At 49.7% G+C, this 27,866-nt stretch overlaps 1 protein-coding gene across 2 annotated transcripts in view; it reads right to left on the reverse strand.

The window, feature by feature from the left end:
• LOC148773210 (pseudouridine-5'-phosphatase-like) overlaps nt 1-27,866 on the reverse strand; it is a 69,800-nt gene that overhangs the window by 24,148 nt on the left and 17,786 nt on the right. Inside the window, exons 1-2 of one of the 2 annotated variants that reach the window (XM_088834125.1) lie at nt 14,867-15,113; nt 12,883-13,101 (exon numbers count right to left, since the gene is read on the reverse strand). In XM_088834125.1, the coding sequence (XP_088690251.1) occupies nt 12,883-13,101; nt 14,867-14,888 (241 nt within the window). In that variant the 5' untranslated portion in view covers nt 14,889-15,113. Of the gene's footprint in view, nt 1-12,882; nt 13,102-14,866; nt 15,114-27,866 lie in introns of those variants that run through there. The other variant, XM_088834124.1, reaches the window with a different exon arrangement.

A 27,866-nucleotide genomic window follows, 5' to 3' on the forward strand; every position in this document is an offset into this window, starting at 1 on the left:
GGGTAAGGTCCTCACCCCTGGGGTTTCTGATCGTGAACTGACCTGGGACATGAGGGTCTGAGCAGGGGTAAGGTCCTCACCCCTGGGGTTTCTGACCATGAACTGACCTGGGATAATGAGGGTCTGAGCAGATGTGAGGTCCTCACCCCTGGGGTTTGTGACCGTGAACTGACCTGGGACGTGGGTCTAGAGGTGAAGGTCCTTACCCCTGGTGCTTCTGAACTGAACTGACCTGGGACGAGGAGGGTCTGTGCAGAGGTGATGAAGGACCTTCAGAATGAGATCAGCATGGATTTAGGGTCAGCCCTAAACCCAGTAGGACTTCCCAGTTGGCTAGGCGGTAAAGAATCTGCCTGCCAACGCGGGAGACAGAGGAGATTCAGGTTGGATCCCTGGGTCGGGAAGATTTCCCTCAAGAAGAAAATGCCAACCCACTGCAGTATTCTTGCCTGGAGACCCCATGGACAGAGGAGCCTGGTGGGCTACGGTCCATGGGGGTTAAGAGAGAGCCATACGTGACTAAACAACGCACGCAGGCATGCTCAAACCAGTGACGTGTATCTTGCTTGGTTCCAGCTGTTGTCATACAGCCCCAACCAGCCTGGCTGGTATGTAAACACGGAAATCTGTTTCTCACAGGTCTGCAGGCTGCAATCGAGACCAAGGTGCCCGCATACCCAGTGTGTCCTGAGCGGGCCCTCTTCCTGGCTCACAGCCACCTACCCTGTGTCCTGATGTGGGGGGTTGGGGGAGTGAGCGAGCTCTGAGGGGCCTCTCGCAGAAGGGCGCTAATCCCATTCCTGGGGCACCTCCCTCATGAGCTCACCACCCCTCAATCGGGTCAGCTCCAAATGCAGTAACACTGCGGGTCAGGACTTCAACTATATGAACTCGGAGAGACCCACAGACGTTCCTAACACAGCAACTGGAGCCCTTAGTAACTGGTGTCCTCACTAGAGAGGAAGGGGCAATGCACACAGAGAAGAAGCCACGTGGAGACGGAGGGAGGCAGCCACCAGCCCAGGGACGGACGCCTGGAGCCCCCAGAAGCTGCAAGAGGCGGGGAGGAGCCTCCCCTGGAGCCTCTGGAGGGACTGTGGCCCTGCGCACACCTTGACCTCAGCCTTCCGGTCTCCAGGACTGTGAGTGCATGAATTTCTGTTGTCTGTGGTCATTTGGTACGTCAGCCACAGGAAACTGATGAAACGGACCCAAGGTAGGAGAGCTCGTGGTGGAGGTTAGAAACAGGGGGCCGTGATTATGAGAAGAGGTCATAGCTCATGACTGCAAATAGGAACGTGTGCTGGCAACATTTTGACAAACTGTTAGCCATCAAGCACAGAGCTCAGGAAAGAAACAGGAGACACACATAACACGGGAACAACACTGGAGCCCCGGCTCTTGGCAGCGGTAGGAAGAAGCCCCCAGAACCTCCAGCTGCCACCTCGGACCCCGAGACCAGATCTCTCCACTGGAATGCCAGCCAGGAGATGCAAGGGGGCGGCGACCTATAGGAGCAGGTTCTCAAAGTAGGGCTCCCAATGACGGGGGCAGAGTGCACGGACAAAGCAGGCGATTAGACAGTTAGCCCCACGAGCGGACTGGAAGCGCAAAAAATATGGGAGACCCCGTATGTTAAATGATCACTCAAGAAAGGAGAGCTGCTTAACCACAAAACCAAGCAGGCTTCACTCAGTTCAGTCACTCAGTCGTGTCGGACTTTGCGACCCCATGGATTGCAGCACGCCAGGCCTCCCTGTCCATCACCAACTCCCGGAGCCTGCTCAAACTCATGTCTACTGAGTCAGTGATGCCATCAAGCCATCTCATCCTCTGTCGTCCCCTTCTCCTCCTGCCCTCAATCTTTCCCAGCATCAGGGTCTTTTACAGTGAGTCAGTTCTTTGCATCAGGTGGCCAAGCCATTAGAGCTTAGCAGCAAACCATGCGACTGAAGCAGGAGACTTGCCCCCAGACAATAAAAGGATGGCGGCATGAGGCCCACAGCCCGCCCAGTGAGCTCAGTGACTTCGTCATGCTCTGCACACATGAAAAAACAACTCTGTGCAACAGCTTGGCCATGCAAGACAAGAAAACTCCCCTGCCCCTGGAGGAGGAGCCGATGATGGAAGCGTGACATCTACTCAAGAATGAGGACAAAGGTGGTCTTCTCCTCCTCCCTGCTTTTCTTTTGGTTATACACTTGTGGCCCGCCAACTTCTCGAGGCGCGGCAGGCCTTCTCTTCCTGCTGGCAAACCTCACAGGCGTCTTATTCTAATTAGCCACGTCGTATCTACCACTTTGCTCTCTCTGAATTCCCGTCTGTGCGGAGACAGAAAGGACTATGGCACCGGAGCTCTTCGGAGCCCCCCCGAAACAACATCCCAGTGCTGCACTGACACCTCTGCCCCCTCAAAGGGCACCCTGAGCAATGCCTGCATTGTAACCTCATTATGGATTTCTACTCAGTCGCTTTGGAACGGCATGACCACAGGCTGCGAGCTCACATTCCGGGGCAGATAAAGGGGATGACCTCCTGCTGACTCACCCTGAGGGCCAGTCTCCTTTCAACTGTGGTGTCTGACTCCTTGCGACTCCCTGGACTATAGCCCGCCAGGCTCCTCTGTCCCCGGGACTCTGCAGGCAAGAATACTGGAGCGGGCAGTCATTCCCTCCTTCAGGGGATCTTCCCAACCCACGGATCGAACCTGAGTCTCTTTCATCTCCTGTACTGGCAGGGGGGTTCGTCACCACTGGCGCTACCTCAAGGGTGGATCTTTCTGATCCAGGGATCCCGCGTTGCAGGCAGGATCATTTACCATCTGAGCCACCAGGGAAGCCCCCCTCAAGAGTGGGGCGGGTGGAAATTTCAGGCTCTGGGGCGCGGCGCAGCCTGGAAGGGGACTCTTCCTATGAGTCGTCATTGCCTTTGAGGGGCCTGTTCTCCAAATCTTTCCCTGGAAACAGGGCAGCTCTGCACGCTGGAGCCCCTACCAGTCAGAGGCCAGCTCTGAGCGTCTCTGGGCAGCTTCCTTAAACCTGGCAGGACTGTAGAGCATCACCTGGAAAGTGTAGGTGCTAAAACAACCCGAGGCTGACAAGCAGGCACACGTACGAACACACGGAGGACCTGACTCTCAGCTAGTCCCCGACGCTTCTCAGGCTCATAAAGGAGACTCACCTCATATACAAGCCAAAAAAAGCAAAAAAAGTTCCCACTTGCTTAACACCTGTCTCTTCGTATAAAAAAGGCCAAACAATGTAATTTAAATATTTCAGGATTTTCATTCTATGTGTCAAGTCCTTGCTTTGGATGTTGGTGATTTTTTTTTTAAATTACTTTAAGGGATGTGTATGTGTGCATACATGCATCAGAGAGGTATCCTAAGAAACGGTCTGCAAAGAGGCACCCTGAATGGCTAAACAGTGTGTCCGTGCTAAGCCAATTCAGTCGTGTCTGACTCTTTGCGACCCCATGGACTGACTGTAGCCCGCCAGGCTCCTCTGTCTGTGGGATTCTCCCGGCAAGAATACTGGAGTGGGTTGCCATACCCTCCTCCAGGGGATCTTCCCGACCCAGGGGTCGAACCTAGCAGGAAGGTTCTTTACCACTAGCACCACCTGGGAATCTCTGTTAAACAGTAAGTAATGGGGCTTCCCTGGTGGCTCTGTTGGTAAAGAATCTGCCTGCAATGCAGGAGACCTGGGTTCGATCCCTGGATTGGGAAGATTCCCTGGAAAAGGAAACGGCCACCCACTCCAGTATTCCGGCCTGGAGAATTCCACAGACTGTGTAGTGCATGGTTTAACAAAGAGTCAGACACGACTGAGCGACTGAACTGAACTGATATTATAAGACCTGAAATTTATTTATATGTAAGACAAAAAAGATGAAGACATTTTAGTCAACTCTATGAATGGAAGGACACGAGTTTGAGGAAGCTCAGGGAGATGGTGATGGACAGGGAGGCCTGGCATACTGCGGTCCATGGAGTCGCAGAGCCAGACACGCCTGATCGGTTGAGCTGAAGTGAGATGCGTGTGTCCTCCCGTGACTGTGGACTGCGTGGAGGAGACCTTTCTTCCGTGTCTCCCTGAGCACCCACTCAGCAGCAGGGCACACGGGGGTTCAGTAAAGGAAGAAGGACGGTACAGAGTGGCCCTGAGAAAGCCAGTGCCTTCCTGCCAGGGTGCTGGAAGGTGTATGCACAAAGTAGGGTGGCGGGAGACAGGCACACCGGCTGATGGCCACGGGGGCCTAAAGGCAGCAGACAAATGAGGAGCTAAACAGAAAAGCAAAAGGCAGACGGGCGGGAACAGACGTGAGGCTCGGGCGCCTGGCCAAGAAGAAGTGGGTTCGGGTGGACCCGCTGGGCGGCTGCGCTGTAGTCTTCCGGGCGCTCCCGAGAGGAACATGAGCAAATCCCAAGCCTGTCCTGGCTTGAGTGATTTCCGAGCCCCGGAGAGGACCTATCCGAGTGAGGCCTGTCTCCACCTGGGACCTGTCCCCACGGGCGACACACAGGCCACACGCCACGGTGGAGGTGGCCCTGCGCTCCCGAGGGGCCCGTGTCGCAGGGCTGTGCGCGCGGGCCGGCAGTCCTGGGCAGTGTCTTGTCCCATTCCACTCCACGGGCCCGGAGCCACATCCTGGGCTTTCCCGTGGGAAATCCCCCCCTAGTCCCCACCCCCAGGGAAAAAGAGCAGGAAAGGCAAAGAGCCACGGCGACAAGAGACCTTCTCAGGGGGTTCATACCATTAAAACCACCGACTTTATTTACTGGCCTTCCCAACCAACTCACTCCTGCTTAAATGATGCCAAAACACAGTACCGGCATACATCTCCAAGAACCCGTGACTGAAGCAATCTGCTCCACAATACAGGGAGAGGTAGACTTTCCTGGTGGTCCAGGGGTGACAAACCCCTCTGCCCACGCAGGGCTCAGGGGTTCCACCCCTGCCTGGGGAAGAAAGACCCCACAGGCTGTGGGACAAGTAAGCCATAGAGTTCGTTCTCAACAAGAGAAGCCACACCGCAGTAAGAATCACCCACATCACAATCAGTAGCCTCTGCTCACCTCCGCTAGACAAAGCCCACACACAGCAACGAAGACCTAGCGGCGGCGAAACTAAAGAGATAATTTTTTAAATTAAAAACTGATAATTAAAATAAAAAATACACTGGAGGTTACCAGCACCCTTCATGGGGAACACTGTTCTGATGGTTTCCTTACATTCCATGTCAAAATTTTTCCTATGTAAAACCACAAACATTTCAGTATTTCTTTTTTTTTTTTTGGTTTAAAACTTTTGCCACAGTTAAGAAGATGTCTATTCTCAGAAAATAATTAGACCCTTGGCTGATTTACATTCTATATTTTATCACTAAGGGATGTGGAAAATGCTTACAGGGCATACTGGGCAAAAGTACTTCCGTCCTGATGGCAGGAAGGGACAGTTAGGGAGTTTGGGATGGACATGGACACACTGCTGTGTTTAACATGGAGAACCAGCAAGGACCTGCTGGACAGCACAGGGAACTCTGCTCAATCCTCTGTAATAACCTTATGGTTCCCAGGGGGAAGGATGGGAGAAGGGATAGTTAGGGAGTTTGGGATGGACATGGACACACTGCTATATTTAACATGGAGAACCAGCAAGGACCTGCTGTCCAGCACAGGGAACTCTGCTCAATGTCATGTGGCAGCCTGGATGGGAGGGGAGTTTGCGGGAGAAAGGATACATATGGCTGAGTGCCTTTGCTGTCTACCTGAAACTATCACAACATTGTTAATCAGCTATATCCCAATATAAAATAAAAAGCTTAAAAAAAAAAAATGTACTTCCCTCCTAGAACATCCACGGCTGATTTTAAAGAGAGATGTCCACAGCTAATGAGAAGGTAATCAAGTCACTCGTGGCTAGCCTCCAAGCCGCATGGGCCAGCCCGACCCTCCATGAGGTGAGACCCAGGCAGAGCCGCCCCCACCTCATAATCAGGGGCCGGTCACCCTGGTGACGGCCCAGGCAGACCTCCCGCATCACTGTGGCGGGGCCTGTTTCCCCGGCAACCTGCACTCCCTGCCGCACTAAGGACCTGCCAGGCCACAGCGCTCACCTGAAGGCAGAGCTGCATCATCAGAATGAGGGACGTCTGTGTGAATTGCTCAGTTGTGTCCGACTCTCTGCGACGCCGTGGACTATAGCCCTCCTGTCCGCAGGGATTCTCCAGGCAACGATGCTGGAGTGGACTGCCATTTCCTTCTCCAAAATGAAGGACATGGAATTCATAATACGCCCTCTCTAGAGATTTGTTCCTTTCTCTCATGGGCTCAAGCTGCCTTCCCCCAGCCGAAAATGCCCCCCTAGAAAACAACTGCAGAGGGAAAAGAAACGGAAGTCAAGGGCCCCACCTCTATCATCCTGAGCTGCGTGACGGAATCAAAGCGGCAAGGGGACAAGAGGAACACCTGGATCTGGAGAGAGGGCAGTTGTCACTGTTGCTGGCTACGGTCACCGCTCCCTGGACTCCAGGGCCGGGAGGCTGCCTTTGTGGCGGGACTCAGCTTTGGCTCACATACAAGAGGTGATGGGAGGGAGGCGGCACAGATGGGAACTCGGGGGTGCGGCACGTCTGAGTGGAAACTAGATTTCTGTCCTTCCTGAGTCTGTGACTGGCATGTGATGTGTGCAGAGACAAAGAGGTCTTCCAGGAGACTTCAGCAGGACTAAACTGGCTAGGGGGAACAAGTTCTCATCTCTTTCTATGCTGGAGCTGGTTTTGGGGTTCAGTTCTCTTCACTGATTACCCGGGATGAGGGATCATTTAAATAATACCTGGTCACTGGGAAAGCCAGGAGGCGATACTACATGGACTGGATCACCAAGTAGACTTCACAATATGGGCTTGATGGCATTCCAGCCAAACTACCAGGCTAGCTGGATAAAGACATCATTTTCTTGGAATTGTGGTAGAATATATCTCAAGTATGGGCTTCCCTAGTGGCTCAGTGGGAAAGAATCTGCCTGCCAAGCAGGAGACATGGATTGGATCCCTGGGTTGGGAAGATCCCCTGGAGAAGGAAAGAGCAACACACTCCAGTGTTCTTGCCTGGGAAGGCCTATCGACAGAGGAGCCCAGTGGGTTATAAGCCATGTGGTTATCCAAGAGTCGGATACAGCTTAGTGCCTAAACCAGAACCACCATGTCTCAAGTATATCTTAGGAAAAAAAAAAAAAAAATTCTGGAAGGAAAACCACTTGAAAGGCTTGGGTGGATAAAGAAAGAGGATATTTCCGTGCCTAAACCATCAAGGGTGCTTTGTATGTTAAGCAATGCAAGAGACTCCATGTCAAAGATATAGACTTAGCTGGATTAGCGAAGAAAAAAACAAAACAAAACCAGGCTCATAAATACAATCAGAAATGAAAGCAAGTACATTAAAACCAACGACAAAAATAAAATGGATTCAAAGAGAATAATGTGAAAACCTGTAAGCAAACACAATGAATAGCCTGCAAGAAACAGATGAATTACTAGAAATATACAAGCTAGAGATCAAAGCAAAAAGAAAGTCTGTTCAAACCTCTAAGTATTACGGAGATTAATTCAGTAATCGGAAGCCGTCCGACAAGGAAAACAGGACCAAATGGATTCACCGGAGAATTCCACCAGACTGTAAAGAATTACCACCAATAGTACTCAAACTCTTCCCCACAGTTAAAAGAGGACGATACACTCCCAAACTCATCCCATCAGGCCAGCATTATCCTGGCACCAAAGCCAAACAAAGAAACGACAAGAAACTGAGGCAAACAAACTCAACAAGATACTAGCAACCTCATTTAAATAGCACATTAAGAGGATTCTACACCGTGAAGAAGCGGGATTTACTCCTGGAGTCTTAAGGATGGTTCAACATAGAAAAATCAATGTGACACACCGTATTAACAAAATGAAGAACGAAACCCAAAGGACCATCTCAACTGATGCAAAAAAAAAGCATTTGGAAAAAACTCAACACCCTTTCATGATATAAACACTCAAACTAGGAATAAAAGAAAAGTACCTCAACATAATAAAAGCCATATACAAAAATTCCATAGCTAACACCATACGCAACGTTAAAAGGCTGAAAGCTTTTTCTCTGCAATCAGGAATAAGAAAACAATGCTTTCTCCTGTCGCTTTTATTTCACACAGCACTGTAAGTCCTAGCCAGAGCAACCAGGCAAGGAGGCAAAATAAGACATCCACATGGGAAAGGAAGAAATGAAGTCACCTGTTTGCACACAAAGTGATCTTAAACGTGGAAAACTCTCAAGATTCCACACATATACATAAGAGTATTAGCACTATTAATAAACTTCAGCAACACTGCAGATGACAAAAATGAACATACAAAAGTCAGCTGTATTTCTACACATTAAACAATGAAAAATATGACACGAACATTTAAATAAATCCACTGACAACTGCGTCAAAGAGAAATAAAAGAAAGTGAAAGGCCTGTAATGCTGAAACTACAAAATACTGCTACAAGAAACTAAGGAGCCTATTATACAGAGTGAAGTAAGCCAGAAAGAAAAACATCAGTACAGTATACTAACGCATATATATGGAATTTAGAAAGATGGTAACCTGAACCCTGTATACGAGCCTGCAAAAGAGACATAGGTGTATAGAACAGGCTTTGGGACTCTGCGGGAGAGGGTGAAGGTGGGATGATTGGGGAGAATGGCACTGTAGCATGTATATTATCATATGTGAAATGAATCACCAGTCCAGGTTCGACGCATGATACAGGATGCTTGGGGCTGGTGCATGGGGATGACCTGGAAGGAGGATATGGGGAAGAGGGAGGTGGGAGGGGGGTTCAAGAAAGGGAACACGTGTACACCCGGGCCGGATTCGTGTCAATGTATGGCAAAACCAACCAATATATTAATGTAAGGTAATTTGCCTCCAATAAAATAAATTAAAAAAAAAAAGAAACTAAGGAAGACACGAATAAATTCAAAGACATCCCATGTCCACGGGCCGGAAGATTTGACAATCTTTATAGTGCCCACAGTACCCAAAATGGTCTACAGATTCAGAGGAATCCATACCAAAATCCCAACGGCACTTTCTGTTGAAATACAGAAATCAATGACAACATTTATATGGACTCAGTGGAACCTGAATAGCCATACACTATCTTGGAAAAGAAGAACACACTTGGAGAATCTCACACTTCCAGGTTTTAAAACATATTACAAAGGTATGGCAATCGAAACAGTTTGGTGCTGACATACAGACAGACATATAGACGAATAGAACAGAACAGAGAGCCTGCAAATAACTCTTCACACATATGACGCCCAGTTGATCTTTCAACAATAACTCAGTGGGGAAAAGGACAGTCTCTTCAACAAAGTGTGTTTGGGGAGCATGGATATCCACATGGAAAGAACAAAGCTGGACTCTTATACCATATACAAAAATTAATATAAGATGGATTAAAGGCCTAAAGGTCAGAGCTGCTGCTGCTACCGCTAAGTCACTTCAGTCGTGTCCGACTCTGTGTGACCCCATAGATGGAAGCCCACCAGGCTCTCCCATCCCTGGGATTCTCCAGGCAAGAACACTGGAGTGGGTTGCCATTTCCTTCTCCAATGTGTGAAAGTGAAAAGTGAAAGTGAAGTCGCTCAGTCATGTCTGACTCGTAGGGACCCCATGGAGTGCAGCCTACCAGGCTCCTCCGTCCGTGGGATTTTCTAGGCAAGAGTACTGGAGTGGCTTGCCATTGCCTTCTCCAAAAGGTCAGAGCTAAAACGACAAAACTCCTAAAAGACAAGAGAAAGAAAGCATTATGACACAGGATCTTTTTTTTTTTTTAACTCTTGGCTATGACACTAAAAACGCAAGCAAGAACAGAAATAGTCAATGGCAGTACATCGAACTTAACAAGTTCTGGGTATCAGGGGATTCGCTCAACACAGTGAAGAAGCAGCCTTTGAAATGGGAGGAGATACTGCAAACCACGTAGCTGATAAGTGGTTTTTATCTAGAATTTATTATATGAAGAATTCCTAGGACTCAAAAAAAAAAAAACTATCAAAAAATGGGCAAAGGACTTGAATAAACATTTCTCAAAAAAAGACACACCAATGGCTAACAGCAAGAAACAACGCTCTATGTCATTAATTATTCAAGAAATTCAAAACCAAGAGATAATGGCTTCACGCACATTAGGACGGTTCCTATCAAAAAGGGAGAAAATAACCAGAGCTGGTGAAAATGTGGAGAAACTCAAACCCTTGTGGACTGCAGGAGGGAAAATACAATGACACAGCCAGTATACAAAACAGTCGGGGGGACCCTCAAAACACTACAAACAGGATCACCTTATAATTCGAAAATTGCATTTCTGGGACTGTACCCCCACCAAAAAGATAAATAAATAAATACATAAATAAAAGCAAGGTCTTGAAGAGGTATTTCTATACACGTGTTCACAGCAGTGGCTTTCACAGTAGCCAAGAGGTGGAAGCAACCCAAGTATTTATCCACGGATGAACAGATAAGCATGAGGTCCATGCATACAATGGAGTATGATTCGGTCTTCAAGGGGAGAGAATCCTGTCACACTTCTGTCTTCAAGGGGAGAGAATCCTGTCCCACGCTACTACGTGTGAAGTGAAAGCACTGATGGAGCTCGAGGTTGGTCACAAACCGACACACACTGTATGAGACTTCTGTGCGTGTGTGCTCGCTCAGGCACGTCTGACTGCGACCCCGTGGACTGCAGCCCGCCAGGCTCCTCTGTCCACGGCATTCTCCAGGCAAGGATACTGGAGTGGGTTTGCTGTTTCCTTCTCCAGGGGATCTTCCCGACCCACAGACCGAACCTGTGTCTCCTGCACTGGTAGGGCTGTTTAACACCAGTGCCATGTGAGAGACCCAGAGTAGTTCAAATTCAGAGACAGAAAGCAAAAGGGAGGTCCCTGGAGCTGAGCAGAGAGACAGAGACAGGAAGGGATGGAGGTTAGGGTTTACTGGGCATACAGTTTCAGCTCCGCAAGGTGAAACGTTGAGAGAGACGGATGCCGTTGCTGGTTACACAACCATCCGAACATTCTTAATGCTCAACTGCCACACTTAACAATGGTAAGATGGTGAACTTTGAGCTAAGGACTTCTTGCGACATTTATTGCTAGCTGTGCTTCCATCATTAAAGCTCGTTAGCATTCCAACGTGGAGAAGGCAATGGCAAGCCACTCCAGTACAATTGCCTAGAGGATCCCATGGATGGAGGAGCCTGGTAGGCTGCAGTCCGTGGGGTTGCTAACGGTCGGACACGACTGAGCGACTTCACTTTCACTTTTCACTTTCACACATTGGAGAAGGAAATGGCAACCCACTCCAGTGTTCTTGCCTGGAGAATCCCAGGGACGGGGGAGCCTGGTGGGCTTCCATCTATGGGGTCACACAGAGTCGGACACGACTGAAGTGACTTAGCAGCAGCAGCAGCATTCCAACGTGTGCAAACGGCCCAGAAAGGCAGCTGGTAGAGGGAGCGTGTATCACGATGCTTGTGCTCATATGCTGAGGCGCACGTGTGTGTATTTACATAACATATGTGTGTATGTGTGTGACATACCTGTGTGACGTGTTTGTGTGACATGTTTGCATGTGCCTGTGTAACATGTGTGACATTCACGTGTATGTATCTGTGACATACAGGTGCGTGTGTGTAGGGGTGTGTGTGTGTGTAATCCAAAAACAGCCCACACGGTTTCTTTGTAACACCAGGCAGCAGTAATAGCAGGGTCCTTTCCAGGAAATTCACTAGTTCCAGTGGATATTCAATCTGCCCCTCTGGATATATGTATAAATGTAGATAATTACACATGTTTCAAAAATGACTATGACTCATGTTAATACCATTTTGAATCCAAAATTACCGCTGTGACTGTAAACTTTTTTCTCCCTGAGCACCAGGAATTGTGAAGACTGAGTAATTCACCTTTCTTCCTAGAAGAATCTTAAAATAACACTCCATTTTTAAGCCATTTTTGTCCCTGAAACCTAGAAGATTCTTGACCTTCTCACTTATAGTAAGAAATAGCAGGCAGTTCTGTTGCCCCCTCTTCAGCTAACAAGCCCCAGGGGAGAAAAGTCATCTTTCCTCTCAAACGAAAACAAGTAAAGGCCACACAAACAGACACGTTAGAACTGAATTATGCCTTTAACTTCTTAAAATAAGGTGGTTTTTCTTTTAAACTTCTTTAGGGAGATTTAGCTGCTTGCCTATCATCATGTTCAAGTTTGCACAGGTGCTGAAACATGAATTCTCTATCTGATTGTGAAAAGCAAAAGCCACCTATTTGAAACTCGGAAGCAATTCTCTCAGGAACGTGATCTCCAGGTCACACTGAGACAAACAAAATGCAAATGTTTCCGGACCTCAGGAATCCGTGAGAGGAACGTATATTAAGAAACCTTAAAAATGACAAGCACATGATGTGGTCGTTGTTTAGTCACTGAGTCACATCCAACTCTTTTGTGACTGCATGGACTCTAGCTCGCCAGGCTCCTCTATCCGTGGCATTTTCCAGGCGAGAACCCCGGAGTGGGTGGCCACGCCTCCTCCAGGGGATCCACCCGGCCGCGGGATGGAACCTGAGTCCGCCGCACTGGAGGGCGGGTTCTCTTCCACTGGGCCACCGGTGAAAGCCCACAGCACGTGCCAGCATGCTCCAACGTCTGTACCGAGTCCCTCTGAGCCTTACCAGGAAGGGGATCTTCCGAGGGGTCATCAAGGAAGAGAATGCTAGCGCGCCCGGCGGCAGGCTGAGAGCAGCCGCTCAGAGCCCCAAGCGCGCTCGGGGGACCTCACCTGGCATGAGCGCGGCCGTGGGGAAGGCCTCCTTCAGCTTGGCCTGGCTCACCTCCACCAGCTCCTCCGCGGACATCGGGAGCCGCAGCGTGTCTCTGATCAGCTGGGCCGCCTCCAGCGCCTTCTTGCCCATCACCAGCGACTTCACCTCCCAGCTGTACTTCTTCCCGTAGCGCCCGCAGATGTCCTCGAACACGGCCGAGTAGAGCCGCTCGGTATCTGCGGAGAAGAGGGGGTGGGAAACACAGCGGCGTTGAGGGATGTGTTCATCCCTGGGATGTGTTCACGGCGCGCAGAGCCCGTGTCCGGAGCAGACAGCTCTGGGGGGGTGCGGTGCGGGGGCGTGGACGTAGGGGAAGCGCTGGCGGGTTCGGAGGCCCAGACGCTGCCCCGGCGGCCTGCCCTCTGCAGCTCTGGAACCTTACAGGGTGGGAGGGAAAGGAAGTCTGTCTGTGCGCAGCTGCGTCCAATGCCCCGCTCCCGTGGACCGTGGCCCGCCAGGCCCCCCTGTCCGTGGGAGTCTCCAGGCACGAATACTGGAGTGGGGGCCTCCCTGGTGGCTCAGTGGTGAAAGAATCCACCTCCCAATGGAGGGGACATGGGTTCAATCCCCGACCTGGGAAGATCCCACCTACCTCGGAGCCACTAAAGCCCTGAGCCACCTACTAACCGAGACTGGGCTCCAGAGCCCGGGAGCTGTAACTAATGCACCCTGTTTCGCAACTGCTAAAGCCTGTGTGCTCTCTAGAGCCTGTGCTCAGCAGAGAGAGCCCACGAACCGCATCTACACAGTAGGCCCCCGCTCTCCGCCAACTAGAAAAAATCCTGCGCGGTAACAGAGCCAGTGCACACAAAAATAAATTATTCAGATTAAAAAAAAAAAAATACTGGAGTCGGTTGTCATTTCCTCCTCCAGGGGATCTTCCAGACCTAGGGATCGAGCCTTCGTGTCCCACAGTGCAGGCGGATTCTTTACCGCTGACCCACCAGGGAAACCCCGAAATGTCTGCCTTACGGTTCAAGCGTCTTTTCCGCTGACAGGTACGTTCTGCTGAGCCTGACCACTAGTGAGACTTGGCGTCCTGATGGAGCACCTGCGAGTGTGCACCCTGCAGTCTGTGTGCAGGGCCTCAACTACGAGGGCCCGACCGAGTGCTCCTCGCCCCCTGGAATCACCACGGCGGGAGCGTGCTGACGCGGCTGCGGCTCTGAAGGAAGCCCCTGTGTGAGCACAGATGCCCGCCTGCAGCTCCCAGGCGGAAGGCTCAAGTCCTGTGTTCTCTGTTTCCGCCGCCCACCCCCGGCCATCCTGCAGCAGTAGCGGCGGGGTTTCCCTGCAAGGTAACTGGATTCAACACTCTGCGGGGAAGGGCTCCGGCCCAGGAGACCACCCCCAGCCACCCCAGCCCAAGGCAGCATCTCCAAGCAGCTGACCTGCCCTTCCCCACCCACCCTGCTCTGGCTGGTCCCCGCTGCCTGCAGCCCGCTTCCTAGAAACGGGCCCTGGACACTCGGCGGTAGCAGCAGGGCCCAGCCTTGGGCAAGGAGCAACAGCAGAGAACGCCTGTGCTTTCTCCTCTGCTTTTCAAAGCAAAAGCACCTATAGCTGCCTATCAAGTACAAACTCATCTTCACTGCTTTAACTATCTGGGTCCTTGCTTTTCTACCATGGGCTGGAGGGCTGGATTTGGGGAGACGGTGTGGGGGAGGAGGGCACCTAAGAGACACACAACAAGCAGATCCCTTGAAGCTCAGTCGGTAAAGAATCCCTCTGCAGCGCAGGAGACCCGGGTTTGATCCCTGGGTTGGGAAGATCCCCTGGAGAAGGAAATGACAACCCATGCCAGTATCCTTGCCTGGAAAATCTCATGGACAGAGGAGCCTGGTGGGCTGCAGTCCATGGGGTCACAAAGAGTCGGGCACAACTGAGCGGCTAAAACTTACACTTACCCAGCAGCTATCAGATTTCCATCCTGATACATACCTGCCTGCCCTTGCTCAGGCATGACCCCGGGGTTGGGTGACACATCCCTGCTTTGGTTTTCTTTTTGGTACAAAGGAAGATGAGACTTAAAGACAAGTCCTCCTGGGCTCCTTGGTGGAGGAAGCCAGTGTTTGGATCATAAGCTGAGAGGCTCAGATTTCTTCCAGAACCCCTCCCTGTGTGTCCTCTGCCTGAAGAAGTCCCAGCAGAGCGGGAAGGGCTGGCCCACGCCTCTGGGGGACAATGAGGCAGGCTGTCCATATCGAATGCTCGCGCACATCCCGCTTCCCTCAAGACCGGGAGGGCTCTGCAGGCGTGGAAAGGCAGGGCCTGGCAGGCAGCCTGTGCACACTTTGCTTTCTTCCTGTGAACACTTTTCTTCCAGCAGCTGGGACAGAAAGACTGATGAGACTTCTCAGGCACCAAGAGAGTGAGGAAGTCCCGCTGGGTTTGGAAAGCACGCAGAGTGCTGGGAGACACAGCAGAGGTCGGGCGAGGAGCCCCCCTCGCGACTCGCGATGAGCCAAGTGCAGGAGGAAGAAGAAACGAGCATGAGGAAAGGCCAGTTCCAAAGCCGGAACAGAGCTGCATTCTTTTAAAACGCGTTACACCGTGTTCCTTTAAATAAAAGGCCTACAACAGGGGGACTATAAATCTGTAGAAGACTGTGCAGTCACTTAACTCTTCTTCACAATTTAGATGAGAATCACGCAAACCTTCGGTGAGATAAGCAAGGATCTCAACACTGTTAAAACTCCTCCGATCCGGCAAAGAGCACAGCAGCGGATGACAGTGTACAATCAACGAAAGGGACAGCGCTTTGAAGGGGAAGGTTCTCCGAGAAGCTAAAATAAAAGGAAGCAGTGGGCTTCTCTGGTGGTGGTGGTGTCAGTCGCTCCGTCGTGTCTGACTCTTTTCAACCCCACGGACTGCAGCCCGCCAGGCCTCCCTGGCTGTCACCAACTCCCAGAGCTTGCTCAGACTCATGCCTGTTGAGTCGGTGATGCCATCCAGCCATCTCATCCTCTGTCGTCCCCTTCTCCTCCTGCCTTCAATCTTTCCCAGCATCAGGGTCTCCTCCAATGAAGTCAGTCTGTTTCCTGGTGGCTCAGTGGTAAAGAGTCCACCAGCCAGTGCCGGAGGAACAGGTTGGATCCCTGTTCTGAGAGGATCCCATATGCCGTGAATGACTCAGCCCGTGCACTGCAACTACTGAGCCTGTGCTCCGGGGCCCGTGAGCCGTGAGTCCTGAGCCCGCGTGCGCCCCCACGACAGAAGCCCAAGGTCCCCAGAGCCCGCGCTCTGCAACAAGAGACAGGAGAAACCTGAGCAGCGCGACCAGAAAGCAGCCCGTGTTCACCATGACTACAGAAGAAGAGCCCACGGAGCAGGGAAGACCCAGCACAGCCAGAACTAGATAAGATCATTAAAAGTACAAAAATAATCCAAAGGAAGCAGCGTACAGCAGCCGTGCCCAACTGTCCCGTGCACACACGGCCTCCAAAGCTCCGAGCTCGGCACCTTGCTCCCGGGTTATTTTTCATGGGAAGCTCGCACGTGGTTTGCAACGAGCCACGGCCACACAGGGCGCTCCCCTCCTCCGGTGTGCTAGAAAAGTACCGCGTGGACACCTGAACCTCAGTCCTGGGGGGGGTGGTAAGGAAAGACAATACTCAGGCAGCAGTCTCAGAGTGCAGGTGAACGGGTCAGGTGGGCAGAGACAGCAGGGCACTGGACGTGGGTGCGAACCCAGTCCAGAGGCCCGTGTTTTCCTCGCGAGCTGCAGGCTGGGCCCCCAGGTGGTGGGATGTGCACACACTGACCTTTAGGGTCATGGAGCTGTTAGATCTCCTCTCCACTTTGTCTGGGGCTGAGGTTCCACCACTGCATGGTACTGAGTCCAGCTGATCACAGAGGACATATTTACACGTATTTATCCTGGCCTCTGAGGACAGTATCTGTGTGTGTTTCACCCTATGAAGACGGGAAGGAGGGAGGGTAGTTCCCCGCTATAATTCAGTTGGACGACCAGGACCTGCATTGTTTTACAGCAAAACACCTCAAGCAGACGCCTGGTGACCAGCATGCAGGGTAAGGCCTGCTTTCTCTGCACACCCCATCTTCCTCTCCGAACCACACCTGGAGGAAGCAGGAGTGTCCTCGGCCTCCCTCCCCAACCTGGGGTTTCTGTCCCTAGGGCGGGAAGCATCGGCTCCGCAGAGGGAGGTTAGGGATCCTCTGGAAGTTAATAGGAAGGCGACACCAAGGAGATCCTACCAGTCCATTCCAAAGGAAATCAGTCCTGAATACTCACTGGAAGGACTCAGGCTGAAGCTCCAATACTTTGGCCACCTGATGCTAAGAATTGACTCATTTGAAAAGACCCTGATGCTGGGAAAGATTGAAGGTTGGAGAAGAAGGGGACGACAGAGGATGAGATGGTTGGATGGCATCACGGACTCAATGGACATGAGTTTGAGCAAACTCCAGGAGTTGGAGATGGACAGGGAAGCCTGGTGTGCAGTCCATGGGGTTACAGAGAGTCAGACATGACTGAGTGACTGAACCGAACTGTGAGTTAAGAGGAAGGCAGTTAGGGATCCTCTGTGAGTTAACAGGAGGGCTGTGAGGGATCCTCTGTGAGTTAAAAGAAGGCGGTTAGGGAGCATCTGTGAGTTAAGAGGAAGGTTGTTAGGGATCACCTGTGAGTTAACAGAAAGGAGATAAGGGATCAGCTGTTAGTTGAGGAAGGCAGTTAGGGATCATCTGTGAGTCAAGAGGAAGAAGGTTGTTAGGGATCATCTGGGAGTTAACAGGAGGGAGGTTAGGGCTCATCTATGAATTAAGAGGAAGGCGATTAGGGATCATCTATGAATCAAGAGGAAGGCAGTTAGGGATCCTCTGAGTTAACAGGAGGGTGGTTAGGGATCCTCTGTGAGTTAACAGGAGGGAGGTTAGGGCTCATCTATGAATTAAGAGGAAGGCAATTAGGGATCATCTATGAATCAAGAGGAAGGCAGTTAGGGATCCTCTGAGTTAACAGGAGGGTGGTTAGGGATCCTCTGTGAGTTAACAGGAGGGTAGTTAGGGATCATCTATGAATTAAGAGGAAGTCAATTAGGGCTCATCTATGAATTAACAGGAAGGCAGTTAGGGATCCTCTGAGTTAACAGGAGGGCTGTTAGGGATCCTCTGTGAGTTAAAAGAAGGCAATTAGGGAGCATCTGTGAGTTAAGAGGAAGGTTGTTAGGGATCACTTGTGAGTTAACAGAAAGGCAATTAGGGATCCTCTGAGTTAAGAGGAAGGCAGTTAGGGATCCTCTGAGTTAACAGGAGGGCTGTTAGGGATCCTCTGTGAGTTAAAAGAAGGCAATTAGGGAGCATCTGTGAGTTAAGAGGAAGGTTGTTAGGGATCACTTGTGAGTTAACAGAAAGGCAATTAGGGATCCTCTGAGTTAAGAGGAAGGCAGTTAGGGATCCTCTGAGTTAACAGGAGGGTGGTTAGGGATCCTCTGTGAGTTAACAGGAGGGAGGTTAGGGCTCATCTATGAATTAAGAGGAAGGCAATTAGGGATCATCTATGAATCAAGAGGAAGGCAGTTAGGGATCCTCTGAGTTAACAGGAGGGTGGTTAGGGATCCTCTGTGAGTTAACAGGAGGGTAGTTAGGGATCATCTATGAATTAAGAGGAAGTCAATTAGGGCTCATCTATGAATTAACAGGAAGGCAGTTAGGGATCCTCTGAGTTAACAGGAGGGCTGTTAGGGATCCTCTGTGAGTTAAAAGAAGGCAATTAGGGAGCATCTGTGAGTTAAGAGGAAGGTTGTTAGGGATCACTTGTGAGTTAACAGAAAGGCAATTAGGGATCCTCTGAGTTAAGAGGAAGGCAGTTAGGGATCCTCTGAGTTAACAGGAGGGCTGTTAGGGATCCTCTGTGAGTTAAAAGAAGGCAATTAGGGAGCATCTGTGAGTTAAGAGGAAGGTTGTTAGGGATCACTTGTGAGTTAACAGAAAGGCAATTAGGGATCCTCTGAGTTAAGAGGAAGGCAGTTAGGGATCCTCTGAGTTAACAGGAGGGTGGTTAGGGATCCTCTGTTAGTTAACAGGAGGGTGGTTAGGGATCCTCTGTGAGTTAACAGGAGGGTGGTTAGGGATCATCTATGAATTAAGAGGAAGTCAATTAGGGCTCATCTATGAATTAAGAGGAAGGCAGTTAGGGATCCTCTGAGTTAACAGGAGGGCTGTTAGGGATCCTCTGTGAGTTAAAAGAAGGCAGTTAGAGAGCATCTGTGAGTTAAGAGGAAGGTTGTTAGGGATCACTTGTGAGTTAACAGAAAGGCAATTAGGGATCCTCTGTGAGTTAAGAGAAGGGCGGTTAGGGATCCTCTGTGAGTTAACAGGAGGGTGGTTAGAGATCCTCTGTGAGTTAACAGGAGGGTGGTTAGGGATCCTCTGTGAATTAAGAGGAAGGCCGTAGGGATCCTCTGTGTGTTAAGAGGCAGTTACAAGTTCTGCTTTCTCCCTGTCCACCACAGCTCACACACGGCTCCTGCAATGGCAAGGGTCATATGATCTGAGAAGTTAGAGAGTTCCTTGTTCTAAATGTTTCATTAAAAAAAAAAAAATGCGGTACCCATTGGGAATCCATTCACAAAAGTATCTATTCACATGTTCCCAGCACACCAGACTAGCTCCACAGATATTTGTTAACAGACTGCCTGACCCAGTACTGGCACAGAATCCCATGTGCCCAACCCCGTAACCCATGTCTTCTTGCAGCGACCTGACCCTCCACAAGGCAACCCTCACATGTTCCCACTCGGTGGCAGGACCCCACTCCCTAGCTAGCTCCGTTCACCTCTCCCCGCCAGGTAATAAATACACAAAGGCGTATCGGGCACCTGTTCCGTGAGACCCACTGAAACAACAGAAATGAGACACAAACAGCCTTGCAAGGTTAAATACGTTAACTCAGAGACTGCAGTCAAAGGCTTAAACGTACTCAATGAAGCAACAAGTAGATGTGTTTCTGGAACTCTCTTGCTTTCTCTATGACCCAATGGATGTTGGCGATTTGATCTCTGATTCCTCTGCCTTTTCTCAATCCAGCTTCTACATCCAGATGGCTTCACCGACTCAATGGACGTGAGTCTGAGCAAACTCTGGGAGATGGTGAAGGACAGGGAAGTCTGGCATGCTGCATGCAGTCCATGGGGTTGCAGAGAGTTGGACACAACTGAGCAACTAACTGAACAATGGTGACTGCAACTGAAAAGCTCACTGGTGTTTGCTGACCAAAAAAAAAAAAATAAGGGGGAAACAGTCACGTGGGAAGGTAGAGGAAGCTCTGCAGCACGAGTGACCGAAAAGGCAGTGTGTACATCAGAGTATTTTCCTCCACCGAGACCCAATCGAAAGGTTGTTGCGCAATGACACAGACATGGGGATCTTGGCCTCCGGAGGAAAAGAATTCAATCTGGGGCCAGAGACAAGGCTTTGTGTATAATAAAGTTTTATTAGAGTATAAAGGAGATAGAGAAAGCTTCTGACATAGGCATCAGAAGGGGGCAGAAAGAGTGCCCCCCTGCTAGTCTTCAGCTGGATGTTATATAGTCACTAGCAGTCTGTTAATGAAAGGAAGGACTGTCTTAAGGCTCAGAATGGCACCAGGCCCCTCACCCATAAGATGCATTCTGGAATAATTCTGACACGGGATGATTCATCTCGGGCCATAAAATGATTAACTTGAAATTCTACAGAAGGGCAGATTACCAGACAAATAGTTTCATTTTACATAGATTAGGGGAACAATATCTGCGTATAACATACTGGTTTGTCAAGTAGGTTCTGAGCCATTTGGCGGAACGGACTTGAAGATAAGAGTCTGGGGTAAATAAACATTAACATAGCTTAAGACCAATATTCCATAAGAAAAAGGCACTGGTTAACTCAAGATTTGAGAATAGTTAACTTCAGGTGAAACCAGGTGTCATTATGGCCACACAGTATTTTAAGAGAAACTTTCTTTTAAATTTGTATAGAGAAGAAAAAATATCGCTAGTTTGTTTCCTCCTGCCACTTAAGAACGGAGAAGGCAATGGCAAGCCACTCCAGTACTATTGCCTAGAAAATCCCATGGATGGAGGAGCCTGGTAGGCTGCAGTCCATGGGGTCGCTAAGGGTCGGACATGACTGAGCGACTTCACTTTCACACATTGGAGAAGGAAATGGCAACCCACTCCAGTGTTCTTGCCTGGAGAATCCCAGGGACGGGGGAGCCTGGTGGGCTTCCGTCTATGGGGTCACACAGAGTCGGACATGACTGAAGTGACTTAGCAGCAGCAGCAGCAGCCACTTAAGAGAGATAAAAATGCCTGGCACTTGCAGGCTATTTCCTCCGCTTGGAGACCCCTGGCCTTCCTGCCTGTTACCCTCTCACAATGATACATGGCCCTTTGCTGACCCCAAGGCCCTGGGAGTTCAGGAAAGTCCTCTCAGACCTTGGAGTGGTGGCAGATGGTGTGTCAGCCACCACAGAGAGAGGGGCCTGCTGTTTTGGGCAGCAGAGAGAGAGAAGAGGATGGGGAGGTCACAGAGGCTGCCTCCCCCAGACAGTGCTCATGGCCACGCCTGGGGACACTTCCCTCCCGGGGCCGCCAGCACCGCGTGTTGTCTGCGCACACGGAAGAGACGGGAGAAGCGTGTCTAGTCCGTGCGGTTTAACCTTTACAGACGCACTTGCCTGCAAGAGCCAGCAACTTCCTTGTGTTTAGGAATGTAAAGGACCGAAATGAGTAGTTAACAAGCGTGAAATGACGAGTCCCGGTAATATTTGCTTCAAATTAGGAGCCTGCTTGCTCTCGGAGGCTTTGAGGACAAGTATTTAAGGGTGTGACGGACTGTTTCTCGTGGCTGAAAGCTAGCCAGTTTGCAGGTGCGAAGGAGTAACAGTGAACGCAACTCTTTTAAATGAAGATTGGTAATGATTTAACCGAGTGATCTTTTCTCAAGTGCAAGTTTTGATTAGCATTTAGTATGGTTCAGTGGCACTATCAGCCACTTCCTTTAACAGGTGTGTGTATTAGTCAAGAATTTTTTCTTTTTTTCTGACAATCCATAATAAAGTTTAAGAAAGTCCATCAGCACGTCATTTTGTAAGGGGCCACACCGGGTCCAAGGACAGCGGCTGGACACGAGGGTGGAGGACTCGGGAATGGTGCCGTCCTTCACTTGGGGCGCCTGAAAAAGACTGGGGCCGCGTGGCAGGCTCAGGTGTGGGCTCTGATCACCAACTTACACACCAAAGCATATTCAGAAGGTACAATGTAAGAACAAATTCAGAGTAGTGACCCCCCCCAACCATGCAGCCCACAAAAAACAGCAACAGTGAATCAACCGACAGTCAATGATTTCTCCAGAAAGGCTTCTCAGAAGGTCACACTCAAACTACTACTAGGGCCAGCTTACAGTTTTTATATCTATTTCTCTGCTCAGTTCAGTCACATCCAGCTCTTTGTGACCCCACGGACTGCAGCACACCAGGCCTCCCTGTCCATCACCAACTCCCAGAGTCTACTCAAACAGATGTCCATTGAGTCGGTGAAGCTCAGTCAACAGGATTTCCTATACTTGAATAGAACTTACCAGACCAAAGTTTTAACTGGAAGGTGGCATGTAAGCCAAGAATCATAGTAAAATTTTTACTGTATCCTTTGTTTTGGAAAAGATCATCAAGCAAGATTTGCAAACAGTTAAGTATGCAGTGTGTTTTACACTCTTGATTCATTACCCAATCACCAATTCAACAATTTCCTTGGCAATCTTTCTAAATTATGCAAAGTTACTTTAAAATGAGCTGATAGATGGTGATGTGATAACACTATTTTTTTCCCCCCAATCCTTAAAGTGATGGTTTATAATCAGGGTGATTTTTGCCCTTGGGGGACTTAAAAGACAAGATAAATGTGTTGTTTGTTTGTGGATCGGTTTTTTAATCTGATTTAAAAGATAACTGCATAAAATTATAATTAGAAATCTCTGTGGATGGGCACATAACATATATAAAGATGCAATACATAGCATGTATAAAGATGTAATCTTCAGGACCATAACACCACAAGGAGGGTAGGAAAGGAGATACATAGGAGCCAAGTTTCTGTATATCATGCAAATTACACTGGTATTAATGCGAATTAGATGGTATAAGTTGGTAACTGTAATACACAGAGCAAGCACTAAGGAAAATAACTAAAAGCAAAAAAGGTCAGAGAAATAAAACAGTTAAAACGTACACAAGTAAAGCCCTAGTTACCATAAAAGAAGGCAGAGATGCAGGAAACGGGAAGGAAAGGAAAAGACATAGATCCGTTCCTTTTTTGGATTCCACAGATACACGGAAACATGCAGGGTTTGTCTTTCTTTGATTTACCTTCTACGCCCACCTGTGTTGTTGCAAACGGCCAAATTTCAAACTAATATAAAGCAGAAACAGACACACGGTTCAGGGAAGTATTTCTACCGCAGGGGAGAGGGGTGGGGGAGACACGAGATAGCTGAAGCGGACTGAGAGGTGTTCACTGCTGGCGGTAAAATAAAGACGTTACGAGAACGTAAAGTGCAGCACAGCAAATCCAACAGTTTATAACTTTACATAGAACTCAATCTATAAAATTATCAAATCACTCATCTGTACACCTGAAACAATACTGCCAGTGAATTAACGCGGCAATAAAAAAACAAACGTGGACAGAGGAAAGCCTTCCCTGCAGCAGAATGCTAGTCAGTAAATACAGACTGATGGCAGGTAACAAAAAAAAAAAAAAGGGAGAAAACAAGTAAGATAACCATATAGGTAAATCCGTTATCAATAATGGCATTATATGCAAAAGGTTAAATGTGAATTAATGTAAAGACGGGCAGAATGGATTAAAAACAAAAGAGCACATGATCCAATCATATACTATCTCCAAGACACACTTTAACAGGAAAGGTGCAAAAAGCTGGAAAGTAAGAGGATGAAGATATTCAATGCACAAGGTAACCAAAGAAAGCCACACTGGCCACAGCAGACAAAGCAGACTCAAGACAAATGTTTCTACTAGAAATAAAAAAAAAAACACAAATTCGATAGAAGCATTTTACAAGGACAAAGGGGTCATTCAATGAAGAAGATGCGACAACTATAATCATGTAAGAATCTGACAACAAAGTCACAAACACCTGAAACAAAGAGTGACCAAACTGAGGGGAGAAACAGATGTCGACCACAGTAGCTGGAAACTCTTAATCACACATTTTCAATGACGGACAGGACAGCTGCACTGAGAATTCACAAGAAACACAAGGCTGGGTTTAAACCTCTACACCTAACACTCTGTAGTTAAATACTACAGGTACCTACTGCTGCATACAACTTCGGTTCGGTTCGGTTCGGTTCGGTCGCTCAGTCGTGCCCGACTCTTTGCGACCCCGTGGACTGTAGCCTACAAGGCTTCTCTGTCCACGGGATTCTCCAGGCAAGAATACTGGAGTGGGTTACCGTTTCCTTCTCCAGGGGATCTTCCCGACCCAGGGATCGAACCCGGGTCTTAACTACTTAAATACCATAAACCAACTGAATTGTATGGTATTATGGAAATGCTCCCCCCAAACGTGCCAAAAAAAAATCATTCTTCTCACATTCACAAGGAGAATTCACCAGGAAAGACGACAAGCTAGGCCATTAAACAAGGCTCAATACATTCACAAAGGATAAAAATCATGCCACCTATTTCCCTGATCACCAACGGGATGGAATGACAAATCACTCACAGGAGAGCCTGGGAAATTCACAACAAATACACACCTAAATGGTGAGTGGTGAAAAGGTACAATTACAAGGGATTTATAACATAGGTTGGGAGGAAGGAAAAGACAAACGCAACACACCAAAAGGTATGGCATGTAACAAAAGCAGTGCTTGGAGGGAACTGGACGGCTGTAAATGCCTGTAATAAAAAAAGGATGGTCAGCAGTGAAGCACGGAAGGACCTGAGGATAAGGAAGGAATGCAGGGTGCCTCTAGAAGCTGGCAAAGACAAGACTCTTTCCTGGGGCCCACTAGGGAACCAGCCCCCGACTTCAGCCCAGGGAGACTGGTCTGGGACTTCTGACCTCCACAGAAAGGGCATCTGGGTTGTTTTTTGAACCAGTGAGCTTGTGGCATTTTGTTACAGCAGACCCAGGCAACTAACACACACTAACTAAAATCCACTAATCCATCCATCCACCCATTTGTCCACCCATCCATCCATCCACCCACTAATCCAGCCAGATGGACTGATTGATAAGTGGGTGCTGAATTCAGACATTCAACCACCCACTTATCAATCAGTCCATCCATCCATCCACCCACCCACCCACTTATCCAGCCATTGACCTATCCACCCACTAATCCATTCATTCAGCCATTCAACCACCCACTCATCAATCCATCAATCCATCAATATATCCATCCACCCATCCATCCATCCACCCACTAATCCAGCCAGCCAGCCAGCCACTAATCCATTCAGCCATTCAACCACCCACTCATCAATCCATCCACCCATCCATCCATGCATCCACCCACTGACCCATTCAGCCACCCATCCATGGACGCTTGGGTGGTTCCTGCTTCCTGCCTGTTATGAACTGTAATGCTGGGAAAGACACCCAGTTTTGAGGGGAAACCTCTATCAGTCGCCATGCCACTGATGTCTCCTCGGGGACCACAGCCCTGAGCCGCGCTCCTCGACCGTGCGTTTCTTCCGAGGCACCCTCAGCTCCCTCCCTGCCCTCACCCGGAGGATTCTGATGCGCGCCGGGTGAACTGACGTGTGAATAGCACTGAGCGCCATTCTGGAAACTCACAAGGAGGTTGGTTTTCCTCTGGAAACATCACTGTCTTTGCAGATGTGGTGACGCCAAGGGTCTCAGATGAGGTCCTCCTGGCTGAGGGAAGCCCTAAATCCAATGCCAGGGTCCTTATAAGGGACAGATGAGCAGAAACACAGCAAGAGCCACCACCACTGAGCCACCAGTACTGGGTCTGTGGGTGGGAACTACTGAAGGCCGCATGGCCTAGAGCCTATGTGCTCTGCAACAAGAGGAGCCCCCACAGTGAGAAGCCCGCTCATTGCAACTAGAGAGGAGCCCCTGCTCGACCCAAGTGGAGAAAGTCTGTGCCCGACAACAAAGAGCCGGTGGAGCCAAAAAGAAGAAGGACGTGGAGGCTGTCACGAAAGCGGGTCTGAAAGAGGAAAAGCTGCAGAAAAGACTGCCGGCGAACAGGAGGTCTTTCACGGTGTCGCCCTGAACCCATGTGTCGAGTGGGCTCTATCCATCCAGCCCTGCCAGCTCAGGAGCCATTGGAAACACTTCACCCTGAAAGTCAGACACGTGCAGTTTTTTAAAGTCCTCCTTGCCCACCCAGATCAACAGCTTCCACTTCAAGACCTTCCTTCACTGGCTGCTCCTGTCACCCCGACATTTTCATCCTTCCTCTGGGTACAGTGGATTGAATTCCCCACAGACTGTATCACCCGTGGTGGACACATTGGTACGGAGGCAGCGCCAAAAGCACTCTTAATTCAGAACAACGCAAAGCGCCGTGGAATCGAGGAAGCGCACTGAGACGGAAAGAGGTAACAAAAGGACGCAATTCTCCTCTGAAGACACACAAGCCACTGTGTCCCCGGCGTTATTTCTTCAGCTGCTAGGTGCGCTTCCGTTTACTGGTGTGTTTGCTGTGGGTGGGGTGGAGGACTGACAGAGAACTCAACTGGAAAGCAATGACAGGAGTAAGACTGGGGGAAATCACACGGTACTCCTGGCGTCTCGGCTACTAACAGCACAGTTGTGGGCGTCCACGGGATACCTCCCTGGCCGCAGTCTGCCTGGGAGATCTCTCTGACGCTGGTGCAGCTCCCTTGACCCCTTCCTGGCATCAAACACCCTACATTTACAGGGGGATTCGCTTGCTGCAGCTGCCATGACAACGCACCGCACACTGGGGGGCTTCAACAACAGGAAGTTATTCTCCCCCAGCCTTGGAGGCTGGAAACCGGAGATCCAGGCATGGAGAGTGCCGGCTCCTCCTGAGGCCTCTCTCCTGGGTGTACAGACGGCCGTCTCCTCCCTGTGCTGTGTCTCTGTGCTAGTCTTCTTTTAAAGACCAGTCCTGAGGGGGCAAAGTGTGTGTGTGAGTCGCTCAGTCGTGTCTGACTCCTGTAACCCCATGGACTTGTAGCCCGTCAGGCTCCTCTGTCCATGGGATTCTCCAAGTAAGAATACTGGAGTGGGCTGCCTGTTCCTTCTCCACCTAAGGGGTCAGGATCCAGCCCCATGCCCTTATTTTACCTACTTACCTCGTGAAAGACCTTCACTCCAAGTACAGCCCCATTCTGAGGCCCTGGGGGTTAGGGCTTCAGAACATGAATCTTGGTGGCGCACACAGCAGCCCACAACTCTGAGTTATTGATCTTTATCTACACAGCATTTCTGTCAAAGGCAAGGTGTGCGTGTGCATGAGGCGTGCGTGCTAAGCCACCTCAGTGGTGTCTGACTCTCTGCGACCCCGTGGGCTGTGGCCCACCAGGCTCCTCTGTCCACGGCATCCTCCAGGCAAGAATGCTGCAGAGGGTTGCCATGCCCTCCTCATCAAAGGCAAGGGCAACTGATAAAAAATATCCTTCTGTGTCTTGTATTTTTATGGGAAGAGACTAGAGACAGACCCCAGGAAATAAGAGTCAATATTCTTTCCAAGAACATCTGCTCACACAACGGAACCTGGTTCACACATCTCAGAATTCCTTTACCTCTACCCCAGCATTTCTGCAAAAACGAAAAAGCAGTCAGGTGTCCTTTCCCTTCCCAAGCAGAACACACCTTTTGTGACCACAGGAGGCGGAGCTCAGTCAGCACAGGTAGAAATTCACCTGTCCTAGTCCCCCCATCTCAGGGGCTCCAAGAGACGAGGAGA

The sequence above is a fragment of the Moschus berezovskii genome, chromosome X (assembly GCF_049115385.1).
Source record: "Moschus berezovskii isolate FMDL1 chromosome X, NW_MosBer_1.0, whole genome shotgun sequence".
Lineage (NCBI taxonomy): Eukaryota > Metazoa > Chordata > Mammalia > Artiodactyla > Moschidae > Moschus > Moschus berezovskii.